At 36.6% G+C, this 21,741-nt stretch overlaps 1 protein-coding gene across 5 annotated transcripts in view; it reads left to right on the top strand.

Annotated features, from left to right (window-relative positions):
* SPIRE1 (spire type actin nucleation factor 1) overlaps positions 1 to 21,741 on the top strand; it is a gene marked incomplete at its 5' end in the record, with an annotated part of 256,517 nt that overhangs the window by 221,247 nt on the left and 13,529 nt on the right. For 3 of the 5 annotated variants that reach the window (XM_081078390.1, XM_081078389.1, XM_081078393.1), the window contains 4 exons: positions 7,246 to 7,339; positions 14,306 to 14,448; positions 16,744 to 16,917; positions 20,905 to 21,042. In XM_081078390.1, the coding sequence (XP_080934516.1) occupies positions 7,246 to 7,339; positions 14,306 to 14,448; positions 16,744 to 16,917; positions 20,905 to 21,042 (549 nt within the window). The remainder of the gene's footprint in view (positions 1 to 7,245; positions 7,340 to 14,305; positions 14,449 to 16,743; positions 16,918 to 20,904; positions 21,043 to 21,741) is intronic. The other 2 variants (XM_081078392.1, XM_081078391.1) reach the window with 1 other exon arrangement.

Genomic DNA, 21,741 nt, shown 5'->3' with positions numbered 1-21,741 from the left:
TGCTATCTTGGTTGCTGGCTCCATTCTCTCCAGATTCATCCAAGGTGGAATCTAAGGAATTATTTTCTAACTCCCCTTTCATCAGTCTCCATCCCTAATCCAGGAAATTCTAAGAATAACAATTTTGTTACTAAGTGTTTTTCAAACATTAAGAATAATAAAGAACTATCCTTATTACTGCCTGACCAGTGTGCACTCTCTCACACGTGCTGTCTCTCTCTCATCAGTCATATCTTACCTTTCTTCTTCCTAGCTTCCCCAATTCCATCTTGCACTCACCACCAAAGTCTTTGTCAATCCTACTTAAAATCTTTTAAAGGCTCCCCACCACTTACAGGATTAAGTTCATGTTCTCTAATGAGATGTGTAAGAGCCTCGGTGATCCAATGCTTGCTCTACCACTCCCTGCCTCACACTCTACACTTCAGCCACACTCAGCCATTTGTTCCTTTCTGCACATTCCCTCATTCTTCAACTCTGTGTCCTAACTCCTGACTCCCTCCCTCACTCCTAACTCCTGTTTATTCTTTAACAGTCAGCATATACCCCACCTTCTCTTTTCCCTGATACCACTAACCCATTAAGACTCCTGTGCTTCTGTAATAACCTTCCCATCTCTCTGTTATGTTAGGGCACTTAACACTGTAATATCCTTATCCATTGATTTCTCTCTCTCCCACTAGAGTGCCAGCTCCCTGGGAGTAGGCACTGTGCTGAATTTACTTTATATCCCCAGTTCCTAAGACCCAGTAGACACTCATGTATTTAGATAAATTCATACTAACCTGTGAGAACAACAATTTAAGTTAAAAAAGCATCTACCGTGGCACTACCCAGCATGGTAGCCACTAACCACTGTAACTATTGAAATTTAAAATAAATTAAATAAATTTAAAACTCAGTTCAGTTCCAGTTCTCAAATGCTTGGTAGCTACATGGGGCTAATGGTGACCATACTGGATGGTGCAGATAACAATGCCACCCTCATAGAGAGCTCTGTCAGGACCGCATTGGTTTATAGATACAGAGAGCACTCCTCCTTCACATCCACTGACCCACTTTTGACTCCTTTCTTTGTCCTCCTCCACTCACTTCCTGAGACAAGACTATACACCAGGCCATCATTAGACTAGTAGGCAGCCTGTACAATCTTAGTTGTCCTTTTATTGAAGATATAGCGCTAATCCCAAATCTAAATCTTGAGATGATTTGCTAGACACAGTTCTCTTAATCAGAGGAAGAACATTTTTGCACACCTACCCATCATCAATTCAGATATGAAACAAGAAATAAGGTACTGAAAAGAGAAGTGTTAGAGCTAGGTTTCAGCTAACTCTGACCTTTGTCACTGGCTGCTGTTTTAAGCCACGATAAATCATAATTCCTTAGTCAGTGGTAGTGGAAATCTGAGATTCATGGAATAAAGTAAATGATCTTAGACAAGGGCCTGGCACGAAGCATTTTCCTTCCTTCAGCTGCAATTTAAAATTGATGTTTTTTTAAGTACTAAAGATAGATTAATCAAAGGTACTAAATGTGGAAATGCCTATGTTCTTTTTTTTCAAACTTCTGAATATAGACTTTTAAAACTTCTAAATGTAATTTTAAAACTTATAAATATGTTCAAACTTTAACATTTAGAAAACACAGATAATCAGAAGCTTTTATTTTTAAACAACTAAATTTCAAACTTGGACTTCGTAATAATCAAAGTTTCAATAGTTTCTACTGATGAAACTCGGCTTTAATTTAATAGTGGTAGATTACTTGTGTTCATCCTAAAAAGCTCTCTTAACTTTAGCTACTTTAAAATTATGTATTGACTGATTACAGCCAACTCAGAAGAATGTCTGTTGTAAAGCCTGATAATTAACTGACGTTTCTATAGATATCAACAAAGTAACCTCAAAACTCAAACTACGTTTCCTTACAATGTGAATTAGTGATGACAGTTGTCCACATGGAAGCTGCTGTGTGTTCTGGCTCTGGCTGTGTAGACAGGGCACAAGCACAGGTCCCTCATCTTGTCAGCCATCAGTGTCCTCCGTCCAATGAGTTGATGGAGTTGATCCCAGGATCTTAGGTCTCTTCCAATGATAGAACCTGGCAGTTCTGCCGAGAAGTATGAACATGGAAAAGATGTTCAGGAATTCTGCCTTTTCCAAATTGATGGGTAGGTATTCATTTCCCCACCTTAATTAATTCCTGACGTCAAGGAATTTCTCAACCAAGATTGATTTATCTCGGGTCACATTTGCTCACTTATAAAAATGACCACAAATACAGACAGATACATCCCACGTCACATTGCACAAACTGTCTTCATTCACAGTTTATAGTAATGTCGTTCCCTATTTTTTATATATTCTGTAACTCATTTGTTCTTTTCACCAACTTTGTTTTCCCCATTGCCACCCAATTTTTCCCATTCAAATGTTTATTGAATGCCTTCAGTAAGAGCTAAGGGGGAGACAGAAATGCGATGAGCTTTGCCCTCCCATTGCTTATGGTCTGAATGGGAACTGTAAAACATATACCTGAGAATCATTACACGTGTTTAGGGAGCACACATGGCCCACCAGGCGCTGTCTGAGGCTGCGTGGTGTATGATGTGGTGTGCCACCACCGGGCTTGGGGAGATGGAGAAGCCTCATGGAAGAGGTAGGACTTGGGTGACAGAGCAAGTGAGCAGAACAGCATGGCAGAGGTTTTCCAACTTAGTTGTGTGACACGTGCCATGCAGAGTCATAGCAGGTTTCCGTATTTCTCCCCTACTGGCCCAGACTTTCCCTGAGGGCGGGGAAGCATCTGATTCCAACCTCTCTTCTTTACATCAACTATGCTGACTTATCTAATGAGTTCCTGGCTGAGGTTGCACCATGAACAAGACTTAAGTGAAGGCTCGGGGCTATAGTTAGAAGAGAGTACAGACCAAATAAAGAGAAATCTCAGAAAAGCTGGTCCTATTCTTTTTTTTCCATCCTCTCAGTTTTATCACCTATTTCCCCATTTTTCTTCCTTCCCTCCCATTAACGAGTGTTTTCCAAACTTTTTAAGCACCCAAACTTTTTTTCACATCAAACATACAGAAGCGCAATGTGTGTCAGCAAAAACCGAGGGCGGAGACTGGAGCCAGCCACCACCCACCATCTTCTGGGGCCTCCCCTAAGGCCTTATAGAGCAACGTGAGATTCCTTTTCCATTCTAAAACTGTGTTCCACTAGGAAATTACAGTACTCAGCTAACACTGAACTTTTCGCTAATGGATTTGCCTGCCTCCCCTGCTCCTTGCACAGGCCTCTTTGCCTACCCTCCATACTGAAACAGTTGCAGTGTTTGAAGGAGAGACCAGAACCTCCCCTTAAGGAAGAAGCAGTGATGTTTCCAGCTGCAAGCTGAGCACTTTATGTCCTACTTATGTGGGAAATACTATTATGCATGTTTAAATTTTTCCTCTTAACTTACCATGTCTTATCTCATTAGAGATTTCTTTCACATTTTAAGAAATACCTTCTTGCCACCAAAATACCAGCTTTATGATAAACTCTTTCATACATGATCTCATTTAACTTCCTTTTCCATTGGGACTTCATATTAAGGGATACCTTCCACCATTGCAGAATATCACCTTTGCTCACCTATACGTATGCTTTTTATTTGATTACACGGTCCACCAGAAATTTCCTATTGCCCAATGCTGTTTTTGAGGTTTAACTTAAATTTGGGTTCAAATTATCACGAAGAACAGTTTACTACTTAAATAATCCCCATTTAGTTCCGAATTTCCTATAATCAGTCAACATATTATTATAAATCAACTATACTTATGAAATAGAATATTAATGAGTTATTTACTTTATCAATGTAAACTCAACTGCTTTATGTAAAAACAAAAACTCCATCTTAGTAATTTTAACTGTAAGACACTGGCCTGCATTTTAATTTTCTTAATGCCATAAGTTCATTGTTCAATCCGGGAGATACATTTTTCTTTTCCCCTTTCTGTCAAGAACTCCAGTTGCAAAACCAGCAAACTGATTTTTTCTCTTAGACTTACCCGACAGCTTTGCACATTTAAATAATAATAATAATAGTTAAATAATAATTAAATAATAACCATTAACTTCAATCTGGGCTTGGTGTATTTTGAAAGATGCTAGTTGTTAAGCTTGGCCATTTGTAGTAGTCCAGAAATCTCTTTAGGCCTTAGAAATAGGTTATCAAATCTGCCATTCTGCTAGAACTAGAACTAACCCACATTTTTTACCTAAAAAAAGAATCATGAGCATTTTCCCACCTCATTAAATGTCCTTTTCCAACATGATACGTAATATGTGTGGTATTCCATCATAATAATTTACCATATTTAACCAGTCCCCTATTTTGGAACATTTAGGTTGTTTCCAATTTTTTACCATTACAAATAGCAGTACTATTGTGAACATCCTGATGGTACATTTTTGTTTCGAAATCTTTCTCAGAATATTTCTAGAAGTATTTTCTACATGAAAGAATGCACATTTTTATAGCTCTTAAAAAATATCGCCAAGTTCCTTAAAGAAAACTACAATACCTGCTTTTTATTAAGCTAATAACTGTGTTATACTTTAGGTATTATAAATTCATAGTCGTCACAAAGACCCTGGAAAGTATTTATGATCCTTATATAAAAGATAAGGAAAGCAAAACCAGAAACTGTCTTTGAACTTAGATTGTTAAGGAGTTAGTAAGTGATAGAGTCCTATTTGAAACCCAAGTGTAACTCCAAAGATTGCATAGCTCATTAACTTGCCAGTATTCCAACAAGCAATATATGAGAATGCCTGACTTTTTAAAAATTTAAACTGGAAGGGCTCTTGAAATTTTGTTCAACATCATTATTTTTCAGTGATAAAACTGAGCCCTTAGTGGAGACAGAGACCAAGTGTAAAAAGTCACATAACTTTTTAAGTAGCAGAATCCCTACTAAACTAGACCTCCCAACACCAGACTTTTTTTCCATCACTCTTTTTTTCTCTTCGGAGAAATCTAACTTTAATGTTTCTTGCTTCACTTTATTAATCTCTGCTAGCTTATCCCAGGTAACATTTTTAAAATGAAAATAAGCTTTGATCAGAGCCATATCTGATCAAAGCTTTTAGTAGGAAATCTAAATAAAGGAGTTATTATCTGAACATTCACTGGACTTTTTTCAGGAAGAGGAAGATTTTCATTCCTGTTAAATGAGTTAGATGCCCAGACTGGCCTCTAAGATGGTACTGGCAGCCTTCAGTGACATTGCCATCCTTGGAGCAAAGCAACGGTGAAGCACTAACAGTTCTGAAAGTGTCTCCATTGCAGCCAGAACCTGGTTAAGAGTCACTAGTTAGGACGTAGAACCAGAGAAAGCCTAACTTAGTGAGTGTCAGAGACTAGTGATGGATCAGACAATACAAACAAGCAAATTTCAGAAACCAGGCCAGGCAGTAGAAAAGATTGATGTTCCAGAGATGTCAGAGACCTAGCAAACTCCTTCAGAAAGGCAGAAAGCATTTCATCGATGGGAATAGATGTTACAGGGAAGCAGCAAGCAAGATTCCACACACGGATTCTCTCACTAAGGAGATCTGACCTCTGAAAGTCCCCTGGTTCCCCTTCTGGGTGTCTTTGTGATTCCTCTCGGGCAGGAATTAATCCTGGTGAAGATTCATTTTCAAGTAGTCAAAAACTGGGCAGCTGCCTGAAATGGGCATGCTGGGACGGAGGACCATCAACAACTCTGGGAACAAATCCCAATAGGCCCTGAATTACACCAGTGTCCCCACAACTTTTCTGTCTCCTACAGACTAGCTTGCATTCATTCCACCTGCCCCAGGACAGGTTCTTGGTTGTTCACAGTGGGAGCAATTAAAATCAGTGAAAGAGAATGGGTTGAAAGGTGTGGATATGTCTCAGAGTTCTGTAACATTAGGCTTTAAAAACTGTTTCTAGTAAAAGTGGGCTGAAGTATGTGAGTCAGGGGAATGGTGTCTGCTGTTTAAATCAGGATAGCACCCAACTCATAATTATTTGGGAAGTGCTATGTATGACTCATTATTTTCTTTTCCTAAGAGATACTCTTGACTTTTATTTTCTTTTGACCTGCCATAAGCGAAGGAGGTCATTCTAGTTGCTTGCTAGCTTTTCTGGAGATTTGTGTGACCTATATGGTGTCTGGGGTTGAGGCTTTGCTTACATTGCTTGATTTTTTTTTTCGTGGTAAGTATCAAGAGTGTGGAGGTCACTGTTCAGACCTTCTTTGTTTGAACTATGTAGTTTACACAGCCTTTTTTCTTCTCTTGTTCTTTGACCAGATCCTTTGAATTGCAGCTTGTTTGAAACTAATGCTTTCAGCGGTAGGTTTTAGGTGAAGCCAATTTTTAGTGAATGGCTAATTCTTAAAGTCACTTTAACTAAGTAGGTCAAAGAGAATTTTCCCTATTTGTCTTACATAATCATAGATTAATATATTAACCTAATTTTCTTTTTTATTTAAAAATGTTTAGCAGTTTTCTATAGGTATCATAGAAGTAAGTTACCATCTAGTTAGTGTATATTCTATCATAGAGTAGATAGTAAATTTTTCATGAATAAATATTGTACTTCATTTTGGTATAGTCCAAAACAAATTAAGACAAGCTCTTCTCACTAGAAATAGGAATTTAAATTTTATTTGGTACAATGTAGACACTTTTCTAGATTCACATAACATTTCATGAAATGTTTATTTTCATCTATTCATTCAACAAATATTTACTCATTACTAAGTGATGGGTTTGGTACTAGGTAACAACAATGAACAAAACATATGGCATCTACCTTCGTGGGGTTCCCAATCTATTACTTTTATAAATGTGTTAAATATTTTCCTTAAGTTGTATTAACCACCATTTATTGTATGCCAGGTAATGTGTTAGCATTTTGAATACATTAGCTCATCTAATTCTTCCAACAACCCTATGAAAAGGTGGTATTATAATACCCTCTTTTACTAATGATGAAACTAAGATAAGAAACTTGCTCAATGTCACATCACTCTAATAAGTGACAAAGCCAGGACACAAACCCAGACATATCTAACTTTAGATCCCTTCTATTTTGTCTTCTACTTGCCGTGAATTTTTGGCACTATAATTTGGTGCCTCATGTTAAAATAAATATTTAAGAGTAAAATGTTATTAATTAGTCTGAGGAATCTCTCTATTTCTCTGCCCATACCTATCTCAGGAAGAGACTCTGCACAAGTCAGCCAGCAGCAGCAGTGTGTCCCCCTCCTTCCTTATTGAAGATCCCTTACTGGAGGCTGTGCCCAGAAGGAAGAGTGAGTATTTGTGGCCTAGAGAACTCGTGTCAGATACCTTAAATAATACACCTGTCCTGGAATAGGGAATCCCAGGGCCTTGTGATCATTTAGGGTAGAAAGAATTAAGTCTGGAATCTTACTAGTCAGGAATAGAAATATTCAGTTATATTCCTAGAGGGACATCAGAAGGTAAGACTAAACTGATAATTGGGCCTCAGCTTCTTAACTTAGATCAGTCACGTTTGCATTTACACATAATAGTTGTAGGGAATAAGTTAATTCTCTATGTTTTTATTTTAAATTAATACCTCCTTGTCTGAATTTAAGCCAGAACTTCTAAATAATCATACTTGTTATCACCTCCTCCTCACACATACATACATATCCATACCCACATACATGTGTAGATAGTAAAAACACTTTTTAATTTCAGAATATAAAGTTAAGTGATTTCTCAATGCTTTTAGTATTCTTTTTCATTTATAAGATCATTATAAAGGAAAATAATTATATCTTAAGGGAGACGATTCTGGGAAGATGGTGGAATAGGAAGTACCAAGAATTTTTCACCCCCTCTAGACAACAGTTGCACTGGCAGAATCTGTCAGAAATAACTATTTTGGAACTCTGGAGTCTGTTGAAGGCTTATAATTTTCAAGGGGAGACTTGGATAGTAAACTGTGGTAAATTTCAGTCAATTCTTAGCCTAGAAGCAGCTACTTATTCTCCTCCCCCAGTCACATGACAGATAATTGTGTACTATTCCCGGAACCTGCTTGCATACAGTTTGCAGGAGCCAGGTGGGCAAAAAAGACCCTGTCTTTCAAATGCTGGGAATCTGTGCTCTGATTGCTGCTTCTGACTCCAAAGGTGCAAAGAGGTGGGCAGCCATTGTTGCATTTTTGCTAGCTACCCCCCACTCCAGCTCAAGTGACTTCTATGGGCTGGCACCCTCCCCTTTTCATTTTTCACTTTTTCCCCTTTTGGAACCTAGGCATTATAGACTAGAATATTCAAAAGCAGGTGCATATGCAAAAAAAAAAATTAGAGAGTGACTACGCATGATTAGGGAATAATTCATAAAAGGCCAGAGAAGATCTTAAGTTTACACCTCAGGCTGATCCTCAGAACAGAGATATGCTACAACAGTCAAAAAAATAATACACGAAAACAATAACAAAAACAGCATACCGTGAGGAGAGGGGGAATCTCTTTTCCAGAGTTTACTACATTATTAGATTCAAATGTCCAGTGTTCAACAAAAAAAAATCACAAGGCATATACAGAAACAGGAAAGTATGGTCCATTCAGAGGGGAAGAATAACAGAAATTGTCCTAGAGAAAAGACCAGGGGCAGATATACTAGACAAAAACTTTAATACACTGTTTTAAAGATGATCAAAGAAATAAAGGAAGATGTGGAAAAATTCAAGAAAACGATGTGTGAACAAAATGGAAATATCAATAAAGAGATAGAAATCCTAAAAAAGAAACCAAAAAGAAATTCTAGAGCTGAAAAGTATAATAATTGAAATGAAAAATTCACTAGAGGGATTGAAAGGCAGATTTGAGCAGGGAGAAGAAAAATCCAGCAAGCTTGAAGATAGGACAATGGAAATTATTGAGTCTGAGGAACAGAAAGAAAAAAGATTGAAGAGCACCAGACAGAAACTAAGGGACCTGTGGGATCCAAGCAAACCAGCATATACATTGTGGGAGTCCTCAGAGAGAAGAAAGGGGTGTAAAGAATATGTGTGAAAAAAATGGCTGAACCTTCCCAAACTTGATGAAAGGCATGAATATAACTATCCAAGAACCACAACTAAGATGCATTCAAAGAGACCCACACCAAGACACATTGTAATCAAACTTTCAAAAGACAAAAACAAAGAGAGAATCTTGAAAGAAGCAAGAGAGAAGTGAGTTACAACATATGAGGGATCCTCAATAAGATTTTCAGCAGATTTCTCATCAGAAACTTTGGGGGACAGAAAAAAGTGGGCCAATGTATTTTTTTAAAAGTGCTAAAATAAAAAGATATCAACCACGAATCGTATGTCTAGCAAAACTGTCCTTTAAAGGTGAAAGAGAAATCAAGAGATTCCCAGATAAGCAAAAGCTGGGGGAATTCTTAACCATTAGACCTTCCCTGCAAGAAATGCTCAACAGAGTCCTGCACGGTGAAATGGAAAGGACACTAGACAGTAACGTGAAGCCATACAGAGAAATAAAGATCTCAATGAAGATAAATACATGTATAATTATAAAAGCTATATTATTGTAACAGTGGTTTGTAACTGTACTTTTTGTTTTCTACATGATTTAAGAGACTAATACATTTAAAGAAAAAACAATTATTAGTATAAAAGCTAGTGTTACTGTAGCTTTGGTTTGTAACTCCAAATTTTGTTTTCTACATAATTTGAGAGACTAACGCATTTTAAAAAATTATTTGTCTCTGTGTTATGGGGAAATTTATAAAGATGTAATTTTGTGATACCAACAACCAAAAGTGATGGGGATAGAACGGTATAGGAGCAGAGTATTTTGTGTGTTACTGAAGTTAAACTGGTTTCAATCCAAATTAGAGTGTTAATAACTTTAGTATTTTAACTGTAATTCCCATGGTAATCACAAAGAAAATAGCTATAGAATATAAACAAAAGGAAATAAGAATTTAAACATTTCACTACAAATTCATCTAAACACAATAGAAGCCAGGAAAGCAGGAAATGAGGGACAAAAAGCTATACAGCATATAGAAAACAAATAGCACAATGACAGAAATAAGTCACTTATCAGTAATTGAAATTAAATTGATTAACCTCTTTAATCAAAAGACAGATTGGCATAATGGATAAAACACACGATCCAACTATATACTGTCCAGAGTACTATCAATAATTGTATGCCATCAAATTGAATTACCCAGATAAAATGGACAAATTCCTAGAAGTGCAAAAACAGCAAAACGAATTCAGAAAGAAGTAGAAAATCTGAATAGACCTATAATTAGTAAGGGTATTGAATAAATAATCTTATTATCTCCCAGCAAGGGCCTGGAACTGATGCTTCACTGGTGAATTCTACAACATTCAAAGAACTAGCAACCAATCATTATCATAATTTCTATAAAAAAAGTTTTAAGAAAAGGACACTTCCTATGTTATTCAGTGAGTCTAACATTACCCTGATACCAAAGCCAGACAAAGACTACAAGAAAACTGCAGACCCAGTACTCCTTTTGAACATTAATGCAAAAATTCTCAACAAAACACTAGCAAATAGAATTTAGCAGTGTATTAAAATGAATACACAGCATGATCAAGTGAGATTTATTCCTGGAATGTAAGGAATCAACATAAAAATTGATAAGTATATTAACAGAATGAAAGAAAAAAGCCACATGATCACTTCAATTGATGCAGAAAAAGTATTTGACAAAATTCAACACCCTTTCAGGATAAAAACACTCAGCAAACTAGGAATAGGAGGAAACTACCTCAACATAATAAAAGCCCACAGCAAACAGTATACTCAATGGTGAAAGACTGAACATGTCTCCTCTAAGATCAGGAACAAAACAAGGGTACCTCCTTTCACCACTTTTATTTAACATAGTACTGGAAATTCTAGCCAGAGCAATTTGGCAAGAAAAGGAAATTAAAGGCATCCAAATTGGAAAAGAAGAGGTAAAAGTATATCTTTTTGCAGATGATATGATCTTACATGCAGAAAACCCTAAATATTTCACACCAAAAAAAAAAAGTTAGAATAAATGAATTTAGCAAAATAGCAGAATACAATGTCAACACACAAAGATCAGTTGCATTTCTATGCATGAGCAATGAACAATCTGAAAAAGAAATTACAAAAACAATGCCATGTATCATAGCATCAAAAAGAATAAAATGCTTAGGAATTCACGTAACCAAGGATGTGAAAGATTTTTTCACTAAAACCTATGAATCTTTGCTGAAAGAAATTAAGGAAGACATAAATCAATGGAAATACATTTTCTGTTCATGGATTCATAGACTTACTATTGTTAGAATGTCAGTACTACCCAAAGCAATCTTCAGATTCAATGCAATCACTATCAAAATGTCAATGATATTTTTTTGAGAAATGAAGAGAAAAAAAGATTGTAAAATTCATATGAAATCTCAAGTGATTCCAAATAGTCACAACGGTTTTGGAAAAGAAGAACAACACTGTAGAACTCACACTTCTTGATTTTGAAACTCACTACAAAACTGCAATAATAAAAACAGTGTGTATTTTCATAAAGGGAGACATATAAACCAATGGAATAGAATAGAGAGCTCAGAATAAACCGTCACATATGTGATCAAGTGATTGACAAGTGTGCAAACATCATTCAATGGGGAAAGGACAGTCTTTTCAAGAAATGGATATCCACTGAGAAAACTAGATATCCACATGCAAAAAAATGAAGTTAGACCCTTACCTAATACCACACTCAAAAATTAATTCAAAATGGATCACAGACCTAAAATAATAAAACTTTCAGAAAAAAACATAGGATAGAAGGCTCAGGACAATGGATTTGGTAATGATTTCTTAGAGATGACACCAAAGTCACAGATAACAAAAGAAAAAATAGACACATGAAATTAAAAACTTTTATGCATCAAATGCACTATCAACAGAGTGAAAAAGCAACCAACAGAATAGGAGAAAATATTTGCAAGTTATATATCTGATAAGAGATTAATCTCCAGAATATATAGAGAACTCCTAAAACTTAACAACAAAAACCTAACAACCCAATTCAAAAATGGGCAAAGAACTCATAGACATTTATCCAGTGAAGAAACACATGAAAAGATTCTCAACATCATTAGGGAAATCATTATTTGCATAAGAACTACAATGAGATACCACCTCAAAGACATTTGAATGGATACTATCAAAAAAACAGAAAGCAGCAACTGTTGGGGAGAATGTGGAAAGATTTGAACCCTTGCACGATGTTGGTGGTAATATAAAATGGTACAGATGCTGTAGAAAACAGTATGGTGATTCCTCAAAAAGGTAAAAATAAAATTACAATATGATCCAGCAATTCCACTCCTGAGCATATACCCAAAGAAAATTGAAAACAAGTCTCAAAGAGCTATTTGTACATCTGTGTTCATAGCAGCGTTATTCACAATAGCTAAAACATGGAAGCAATCGAAGTGTCCGTCAATGGATGAATGAATAAAACAAAATGTGTTCCATACAATGGAATATTATTCAGCCTTAAAAAGAAGAAAACTTATGCAATATCTACAACAAATAAGCCTTGAGGATATTATGCTAAGTGAAACAAGGCAGTTACAAAAAAGCAAATATTGTTCATGATTCCACTTACAGGAAGACTTTAGAGTAGTCAAAATCATAGAGACAGAGGGTAAAATGGTAGCCAGGGACTGGGGAAGGAGTGAATGGGAAGTTATTGTTTAACAGGTATAGAGTTTATGGGGATGGATGGTGGTAATGGTTGCACAGCAATATAAACATATTCAATACCACTGAACTGTATGTTGAAAAATGTTTAAGATGATAAATATTATATATGGTATATTGTACTGCAAGAGAAAGAAAAACACACCAAGAGAAAAAACTTACTTATTAAGATATCTTTAGAGCATTGCCTTGATTTCCTATATACATGCAGGCTTTAGTGGTTAAAATCCTTTAAATAGTATTTCAATTTATTTAAACAGATTATATCAAAAATAGTAGGAGCTGACCTTGGTTATTATCTGCAATTGGTATTGGGCCTGGCCCATTAACTACTATAGAGACCCAATTAAATCACATAATGGATTTCTGTATCTTTTCTTAGATTGTGTAAATTATGTTCTTTGTTTTCCTTTAGTGATTTCTCTTGGTTGGACAGTCCAAATAGATGGATCATATTTAAATTTGAGTTGACTTTCAATTTCCTCATCCACTGCATTGAAATAGCCTTACTGTTTGCAGAGAGAATCAGAGAAAGTACTAAATAAAACTCTGGCAGCATAATTTATTTCTCACGTTCTCCTTATGTTTTCAAAATGTAAATCCAGAACCATTCAGACCCTAAAATATTCTCTTTAGCAGTGGTACAATATTAACATCAAAGCTGGAATTTATTTTTTGAAATTCAAATACATCTTGATTTAAACCAAGAGCAGAATGTCTTGACAAACATCAAGAAGGAAGAGTTTTCATATTTTTATCTTTAAAAAGGAGAATGTAGGACCGGCCCGGTGGCTCAGGCGGTTAGAGCTCCATGCTCCTAACTCCCAAGGCTGCCGGTTCGATTCCCACATGGGCCAGTGGGCTGTCAACCACAAGGTTGCCAGTTCAACTCCCACAAGGGATGGTGGGCTGCGCCCCCTGCACCTAGAAACGGCAACTGGACCTGGAGCTGAGCTGCGCCCTCCACAACTAAGACTGAAAGGACAACAACTTGAAGCTGAATGGCACCCTCCACAACTAAGATTGAAAGGACAACAACTTGACTTGGAAAAAAGTCCTGAAAGTATACACTGTTCCCCGATAAAGTCCTGTTCCCCTTCCCCAATAAAAAAAAAAAAAAAATCTTTAAAAAAATGCATTATAAAAAAAAAAGGAGAATGTAAAAGGAGGGAACTCTTAAGAATTTTGGTATGATTCGGGAGTCTTTTTAGATTATAAAAAAAAAAAAGGAGAATGTAAAAGGAGGGAACTCTTAAGAATTTTGGTATGATTCGGGAGTCTTTTACATGTCATTTAAAATAATGCCTGAAACTCTTTAATTGCAAAATTCTGTGGAAAATTACATGAGGGCATTTGTATGTACAAATTTGAAACTATACTTACATTGTGTTTTATGTATGAATTTGAATGAATATTAGAAACGGTATTTTTTTACTTCTTCCTTGCAATTTCTGTAGCAAATTTGTCAACAAGAAAGTTCATTTTACTTTGGTTAATCCATTTCTATAGCGCCTCCAAAATTCTTGCCTATATCATCAACACCCCAGCCAGAGAGACGGCAGCCACCACAGAGACGACATTCCATTGAAAAAGAAACTCCTACTAATGTGAGACAGTTTCTGCCACCATCCAAGCAGAGCTCCCGATCTCTTGTAAGTAACAGAAAAACTGCATAGTAACTTTAGGATCAGTTAGAAGACTAGAATCATTAGCTTTCTTGAGATAATAATTAGGGAAAAAAACTTGCAAAGCTTAGAATTAACTTTAAATAACATTATTTGTTTTTCATAGCTAAAGAAAAGCAACCCTAACAGCAACCTAAATGAAATTTGACCATTCTTTGTTCATTTAAAGTACCTTTTTCTTTCAGAAGACTTAATGGTTGAAAGTATAGATTATTAAAGAAACACTTTTTTCCTTTCAAAAGTTGTTAATCCACCTAAAAAGTGATAAAACTAATAAAAAAACTACACAAAGTCTAGCTACAGTAGACTATTTTATTAAGGCAGAAATGCTGGGGAGAATTTTGATCCATTAAAAATCATTATTCATTGTTTCCATGTATGTTTTGTAATATTGGAGCTGAAACTGCTGCTTGGACTGGTTGACAGTTTTTGCTGTTTTCCAGAGACTTTCGGGTTCATGTAGTAGCTACTCATTTCTCAGTGGGACATAGGACACGAGGCTCTGCCAGGAAGAATAGATCCACCAGCCAAAGGAGGTCTGCAAAGATTCTTTTGTAGTCTCTCTTGACTTCAGAAATATTTGCAGGCAAGATGCAAGGCTTCGATCAATAGTTCTACTGGAAACCTAAGATCTCATGTTTTTTTAGATGCTCATGAATAAAAAACACTGGAATATGCTTAATCCATATTTTTAGGCTGTGATGAATTTTCGGGTTCAAATGAAGCAATAATGGATGTCCCTCCGTCAAAGTAGAGGGAGATAGTTTGGTTATTGTGAAGATACTAAGTTTGAACAGAGTTCACAGTGTTAAAATTTGATCATTCTTCTCTCTTCCCAAACAATATGATGAAAGAATTAATGGTTTTATGGCAATTCCTGACAGGATTTCTCTTAACTCCTAAATAATCACTGAAATACTGATATGTGATGAAATATAGCCTCGTCAGTGGTTCAGCAACAGAAAAAGAACTCTAACCAGACAGGTTCAAACTTTAAAATCTGAAGACTTTTGTTAATGTGAATAAGTTATTGCTTTAGCAGAATATACAATTATTGGCACAACTTAAAAATATGTAAGAGGGAACTCCTTTGTGATTTTTTTCACAAGTTCAATTATTAGGAGATTCTTCACATAGCTTTTCCTAGAAGCCAGTGTTTCATTTAGGTATTACCTGGCCTTGTGATCATAGGACATCATTGTTGAGGTTATACTTAAATTTTAAAATTATCAGTCAACTATCAGATCAACTGCAAAGGAGTTTCAGGTAGTTATAGAAGTTTTGCCATGAAAGACTATCAGTGCACATCAAGGGCCCACGAAGTATATTTCCTGGCAAAGGGGAACTCTTAGTGTGTGGTTGGCCAGGCTGTGGGTTGTTTTTTTGGTGGAGAAGAGAGCAAAGTAAAACCAATCTGCAGTCACGGAGAAGGGTGTCAGTGAGAGGCAGTGGGATACAGTACCTCTGGACAATCTTGAATGGTGCTCAGGTTCCACACACAGGCGTGCTCCCTCCAAGTGCCTTAGGCACCAGCTGAGACAAAGTAACTGTCAGGTCAAGTAATGACTTTTCTTGCTAGTAGCTTATCTTGGGAAATTCATAAAATCACACTTCTCTGGTAGTACCCTCTAGCTTGGTAAGTATTATTTTTAAAAGTATGATAATTAATTTAAAATTTTAGCTACATTTTTGAAACAAGGAATCATTTTGTATTTTTAATCCCTCAACTGAAGATGGCGGAAATGTCTTTGTTTTTAATCACTTATTTTTATTTTATCTCCCTCCCTTTTCTTAGGATGTTTAAAAATGTATATTTTTTCATAATTTTGTCAAATGATTGAGGGTGATGCCCATCTAAGTGAAAGGCCACTTGTCTTTAAGTACCTTCACCAGAGGGAGCAAGCGCCTGCTCTGTTTTCATTCCCAGGCTCTCAGGCACAGCAAGCATGCCAGGGAGCCCAATTAATGAGACGGAGTGTTCACTGGAAAACTAAGTTAGAAAATCTTAAATTCAAGTCTTTGCTGTGTGAACTCGGCGATTCCCTAGGAATGATTTCATGAATGGATTACCGATTTATACGTATGGACGCAGATGTTGGTGTGGACACACATATGGCATCTACCATTAACATACTTTGTGGTGTTTACGTTTTGTTTTTCTTTCATGCTCTGTAATCACTACCTTAGGTCACTTATGTTCAGCATTATTTTCTCCTTTTCTTTTCCCCCTGCCATTTTCTTTTTCCCTTATCTATTGTTCAGGTTCCTAGGATAACCAGTGTATGGCCAAGGACGCCTTTCCGACCACTTTTTTCTACCATACAAACAGCTTCTCTGCTCAGCTCTCATCCTTTTGAAGCAGCCATGTTTGGGGTAGCAGGGGCTATGTATTATCTATGTGAGAGAGCTTTTACCAGCAGGTGGAAATCCTCACAGGTTGGCCTCTTTCTGCTGGTTCTGGGAATTATTTTACTCTCTCTATCTCTTTGACAGTGATACCTCAACTCCTGCACTCTGCAAGAATTAACAGCTTAGAGGGGCACTTTGCTTCTGATCATTGATTCCAATCTTTTGTAGGATGCATAGATCACACTATGATCTCAGTTGAGAAAAAAATAACTTTGAAAGGACAACAAACTCAAAATGCAGCATCAGATTATAAGGACCTGTGAGTGTCTCTTTGAATGACCTAATTTTACAGCAGGAGGAATACCACCTCCTTCTCCACATACGGGGCACTCTGAGAGCCTGTGGGGTGCTTTCCTCCCAGGGCTTTGCTGCCATCAGAAGAGCATTTGCTACCTGCCAGGCTAAGTCGCCACCGCGGACTTCACCTTCCACAGTTGTGTCATTGCCTGTGTCCCGTACACCCCGCTGTGAGCTTCAAGGGGCTATGTACCCATAGCATGTATCTCCCCTGGGCTCAGAGAATCTTTCTCTTTCCCAGCAACTTTCATAAAGCTGCTTTGTGATGGTTAGGCTGTTATGTGGTTTTTATGACAACTCACTTCTTTATAGGGAGATATTTTAAATTTCTTTTTATTGATATGATTATTCAAAATAATTCTGCAGTTCATTATTGTTTTTAAGTTCATATATATTTAAGAATATATTTTTTAAAGAAAGTATAATAATTTCGAAACCCCAGTGAAGTAAAAAGCCCTGGGAACATAGTAGAGCTTCCCTTGTCCCCAGCGTAACGTGCATGCTGACCAGTGTTGGCAACAACTTTGCCTGTTCCACCTCATACAGGGTCTGGTTTCTTTGTTATTCTTTATTATCCATCTTGGTTTAGAAAAGAGACTGAATGTAAATGAGAAAAAACAAATCCGTTTCTCTGTTTATTTGTCGTGAGATACAGGATAAATCTCTGTTCCTTTTTCCATTTTTAGATCTGGCCATTTGGGTAGTACAAGGTCAAGTGCAGGGATGGCATTTTAACTCCTGTCACTCCTACTGCTATTGCTGAAGATCTATCAACACTTTTATTTTTATTATCAGCCCTCCCCAAACAGAGATATCTGTATGCAAAATTCACGTGTTACTTTAGGCAAAGAATTCCCTTTGAGTTATGAAGTTGAACTTGGAAAAAGAAAAGAGTAATTAAATTTGTTTATTAGTTGCTATTTTTATTTGAATTTGCCTTCCTTTAGTTTAAAAACTCAAAAAACAATAACTTTCAAATATCTGCTACTTATTTATGAAATTTTTGCTAATCAAGAACACTATATAAAATATGACTATTCCCGTTTCTCCGTGGCTTAGTAACCAGATTTTACATTATGGTCTCTAATTTCTGTGCTGCCTAACTCTGACCCCTTTTGAATGGCAGATATAACCAGAATCTTCAACAAAATCTCCCCAATTTTAGTGACATACACAAAAGTAAGTTCTAAAGGCACATCTGTTCCTATTGCATATTATAATCATTATTAAACATTTAGTTTCTCTTTCCTAAATTTGAGAGTCACATTGAAATACAGAGAAGCAAGAAAATTAGAGTTGTGCTGATCTAGTCCTCATAGTCCACGTCTCACCATGAAAATGAGCTTAGTGCTTGCTGTAGGCGTGACTGAGCCTAGCGTCACCATGGAGAAAGGGGCTGTTGTTCATGGTGAAAACCTTGAGTGCTCTTACATTTTGGAGCAGTGGTATCTCAGCAAGATCTGGTTAAGGTTTGATTTGGCTTTGGGGATGTTGACTTAATATTTTTTGTCAATTGAAAAAATGAAAACTATTCTAGTAACTTTATTATTTTCTTTCATGTTGCATTAAAGTTTTGTTGTCCTTGGGAAAGCACCAGAATTAAAACATTAGCATTTGTCCTGATGGAAATTATTTTACTAAAGGGTAATCTACTTGAGATTTAAAAAAAGAACAAAAGCACAAACAAAAAAATTTTGTTTGCACAATTTCTTACGATGTACAATGAAGTACTGAATTTGCATATGGTTCAAAGCAGTAAGTTGAAAGTATGCTTGACTAAGCCCTTGTGTGACTTAAGATTGAGGAAAGGGAAGTACACACTATCATATATCAGTACAAGTGTGCTGGTGTACCCCTGCAAATAAAAAGGATCCCATCTACTGGCAATATCTACCAGCCCAGGCATCCAAGGTATAAAGTTAATTCAGTTCGCACTATTTGCCATCTTCCTAGCATGCACAGTAGTGATTATCTGGTTATTTGCTATATTCATACATTACTTTGTTCCAAGTCAGCAATTTTGTCACATAGTTAGCTGTCAGAAAATATACCACAGTCATACTCATCACTGATGCATGAAAATTACGATAGGAAAAGTTCTTATGAAATATGCTCTAAGTTGAGAAAAGCTGTCATTCAGATGTGTGCAGCCAAAAATACTTATCTAGTGTGCAGTTTTAATGGCCTGACCTTCACAGAGGCAGTGCCTTGTTTCATTTGACATGACACTCCACTCTTCTCAGGGTGGAGCAAAACAGAGTAGATATTGAACATGTCAATTTAATCCTATTACCGTTGAAAGCTTTCCCCATCGAAAGAGAAAATTCTGTGATGGTGATTTTTCAAAAAGTATTTTAGACATCTTATAGCAAATGATACAATCTTTCTGAACAAACTATCCTCCCACCCTCCAAATACTAAGCTCTTCATCTTAAAATTTCAATTGCAGGGTTTTTTCCAAAACATTTTTAAGCAAATTTAACCTAAGTTAGCTTGAACAGAGACAATTTTGTATTGATTGTTAATAAGAATCAGTAATTCTTCAACCTACTTTTTTTTAGTAAATGCTAATGTTTCTCAAGTTTGCAACCTAAATTTGTTTTTGTTTTTCTCTGATTGAAAGACAGAACTGAATGTTAAAACTGCATAAACGGACTGCATTCATAGTCATGTGCTTTCTCATTTGGCTTGTTTGATTCCCGAATGCCTGTGAACAATGCTATTGTGTGTATGTGTGTGTGTGGGAGTGAATTATAATGTGTTTGTACTGAGAACATTGAGTTTCAGTGTCACTACACCACAATGGCCCTTGTGAAGCCTGGCAGGGTGCGAATGCACAAGACTGTTCTGTCTTTCTATTAGATCCACCAATCAAGAGCAGGGCCCGATGGGGAGCAGATGGGTGTAAGGCTCTTTATTCAGTGGGATCAGTTACATCAACATCTTCCTCAGCTGTTTTTAGGGAAACCATTAGCATAACACTGCCAACATAAATATTTATTGTGAAATTCTTATTTTGTCCACATCTTTTCCAGTGCTGACTATGCATTCAGCAGTTCTTTGAAAGTAATAATAAATCTGGAGAACTGTGGGGCAGCCTGTGGAAATTGCTTTGTGGCTGTAAACTGACCAGTAGTTACGTGTTCCAGCTCCACTCGTACCATTAGGGTTTTTCAAGGTGTGCTGATGTAACTTACCACTAAACAATGCTTCTCCATATAAATTACTAACCTCCTTCTTTTGGCTATTCTGGGTACCACAAAGCAGTTTTAAAAACAGTACCAATGTTGTTGATTTACTATTTATCTATTAGCATATAATCTACAATACAACAAAGGAATGTCTGCATAATCATAGGTGACAACTGACATAAATTTGTTTTAGCACACTTTTTTCAAAATTTCAGATACATAGCTCAACTTAATGGATAAGAGATACTTGAGAAATATCTAAACAAATGTGAGGAACTTTCATTTATTGGAAACTTCAGTAGGCTACAGAGTTTCACATGGTCTCTAGTTTTCTGCCTTACATTGTCTTAGTTTAATTGGAAACTGTGGTCCCCAGAGTGAGCCAGTTCTGTTCCAATGTTCATTGGAAAACCTCTTTTCTTCTCTGAAGCTACTAACCAGGTGTCTGATCTGAAGGGAAATTTTGCAATGCCAGAAAAGGGGTGGGGGTGGGAGTTTCTTATTCTTGTGGAATTTTGAATTTCAGGAGGAATTCTGCTATCCAGTGGAATGCCTAGCTCTGACTGTGGAGGAAGTGATGCATATTCGTCAGGTCCTGGTGAAGGCAGAGCTGGAAAAATACCAACAATATAAAGATGTCTACACTGCCCTGAAAAAAGGAAAGGTAGAGCTGTTTAAAGTTGATGGATCAGCAGGGTTAGCAGAATGGTCAATCACAAGCATAGTCTCCTGAGGGAGATGTCTGCTGGCCAGATGGTGCAGGACTTCTAGGGGATTGTAGGAAGTAAGAGGCTTATTCTCCAGTAAACAGTTCCTGTTCTGCCTTGTTCACAAAAGGGAGTATTTTTGTTTCTCCCTTAGAAATCAATAATAACTAATGGTATGTCTTCATAAAACCATGTCTGGCTGCATTTAGTCATTATACTGAGGTCCAAAAATTAAGTTCGAGAACTTGTTGCAACGATGTTGCTAACCTTTTTTGCTATCAGAGGGATCATTCCTTATGAATTTGTACCAACTGGACAAACAGTTAACCAAGTTCACTATTTGGAAGTGTCGAAAAGGCTGTGTGAAAAAGTTAGACAGCCTGACGTTTTCTCTAACAATCCATGGTTCTTGCATCATGGCAATGCACCAGGTCACACGGCACTGTCTGTGAGGGAGTTTTTAGCCAGTAAATAAATAACTGTATTGGAACACCCTCCCTACTCACCTGATCTGGCCCCCAATGACTTCTTTCTTTACCTGAAGATAAAGGAAATATTGAAAGGAAGACATTTGGATGACATTCAGGACATCGAGTGTAATACGACAACAGTTCTGATGGACATTCCAGAAAATGAATTCCAAAATTGCTTTGAAG

The sequence above is a fragment of the Rhinolophus hipposideros genome, assembly GCF_964194185.1.
Source record: "Rhinolophus hipposideros genome assembly, chromosome: 17".
Taxonomy (NCBI): Eukaryota; Metazoa; Chordata; class Mammalia; order Chiroptera; family Rhinolophidae; genus Rhinolophus; species Rhinolophus hipposideros.
Note: the sequence above shows the minus strand (reverse complement) of the source record. Positions and strands in the feature narration are given on the sequence as shown.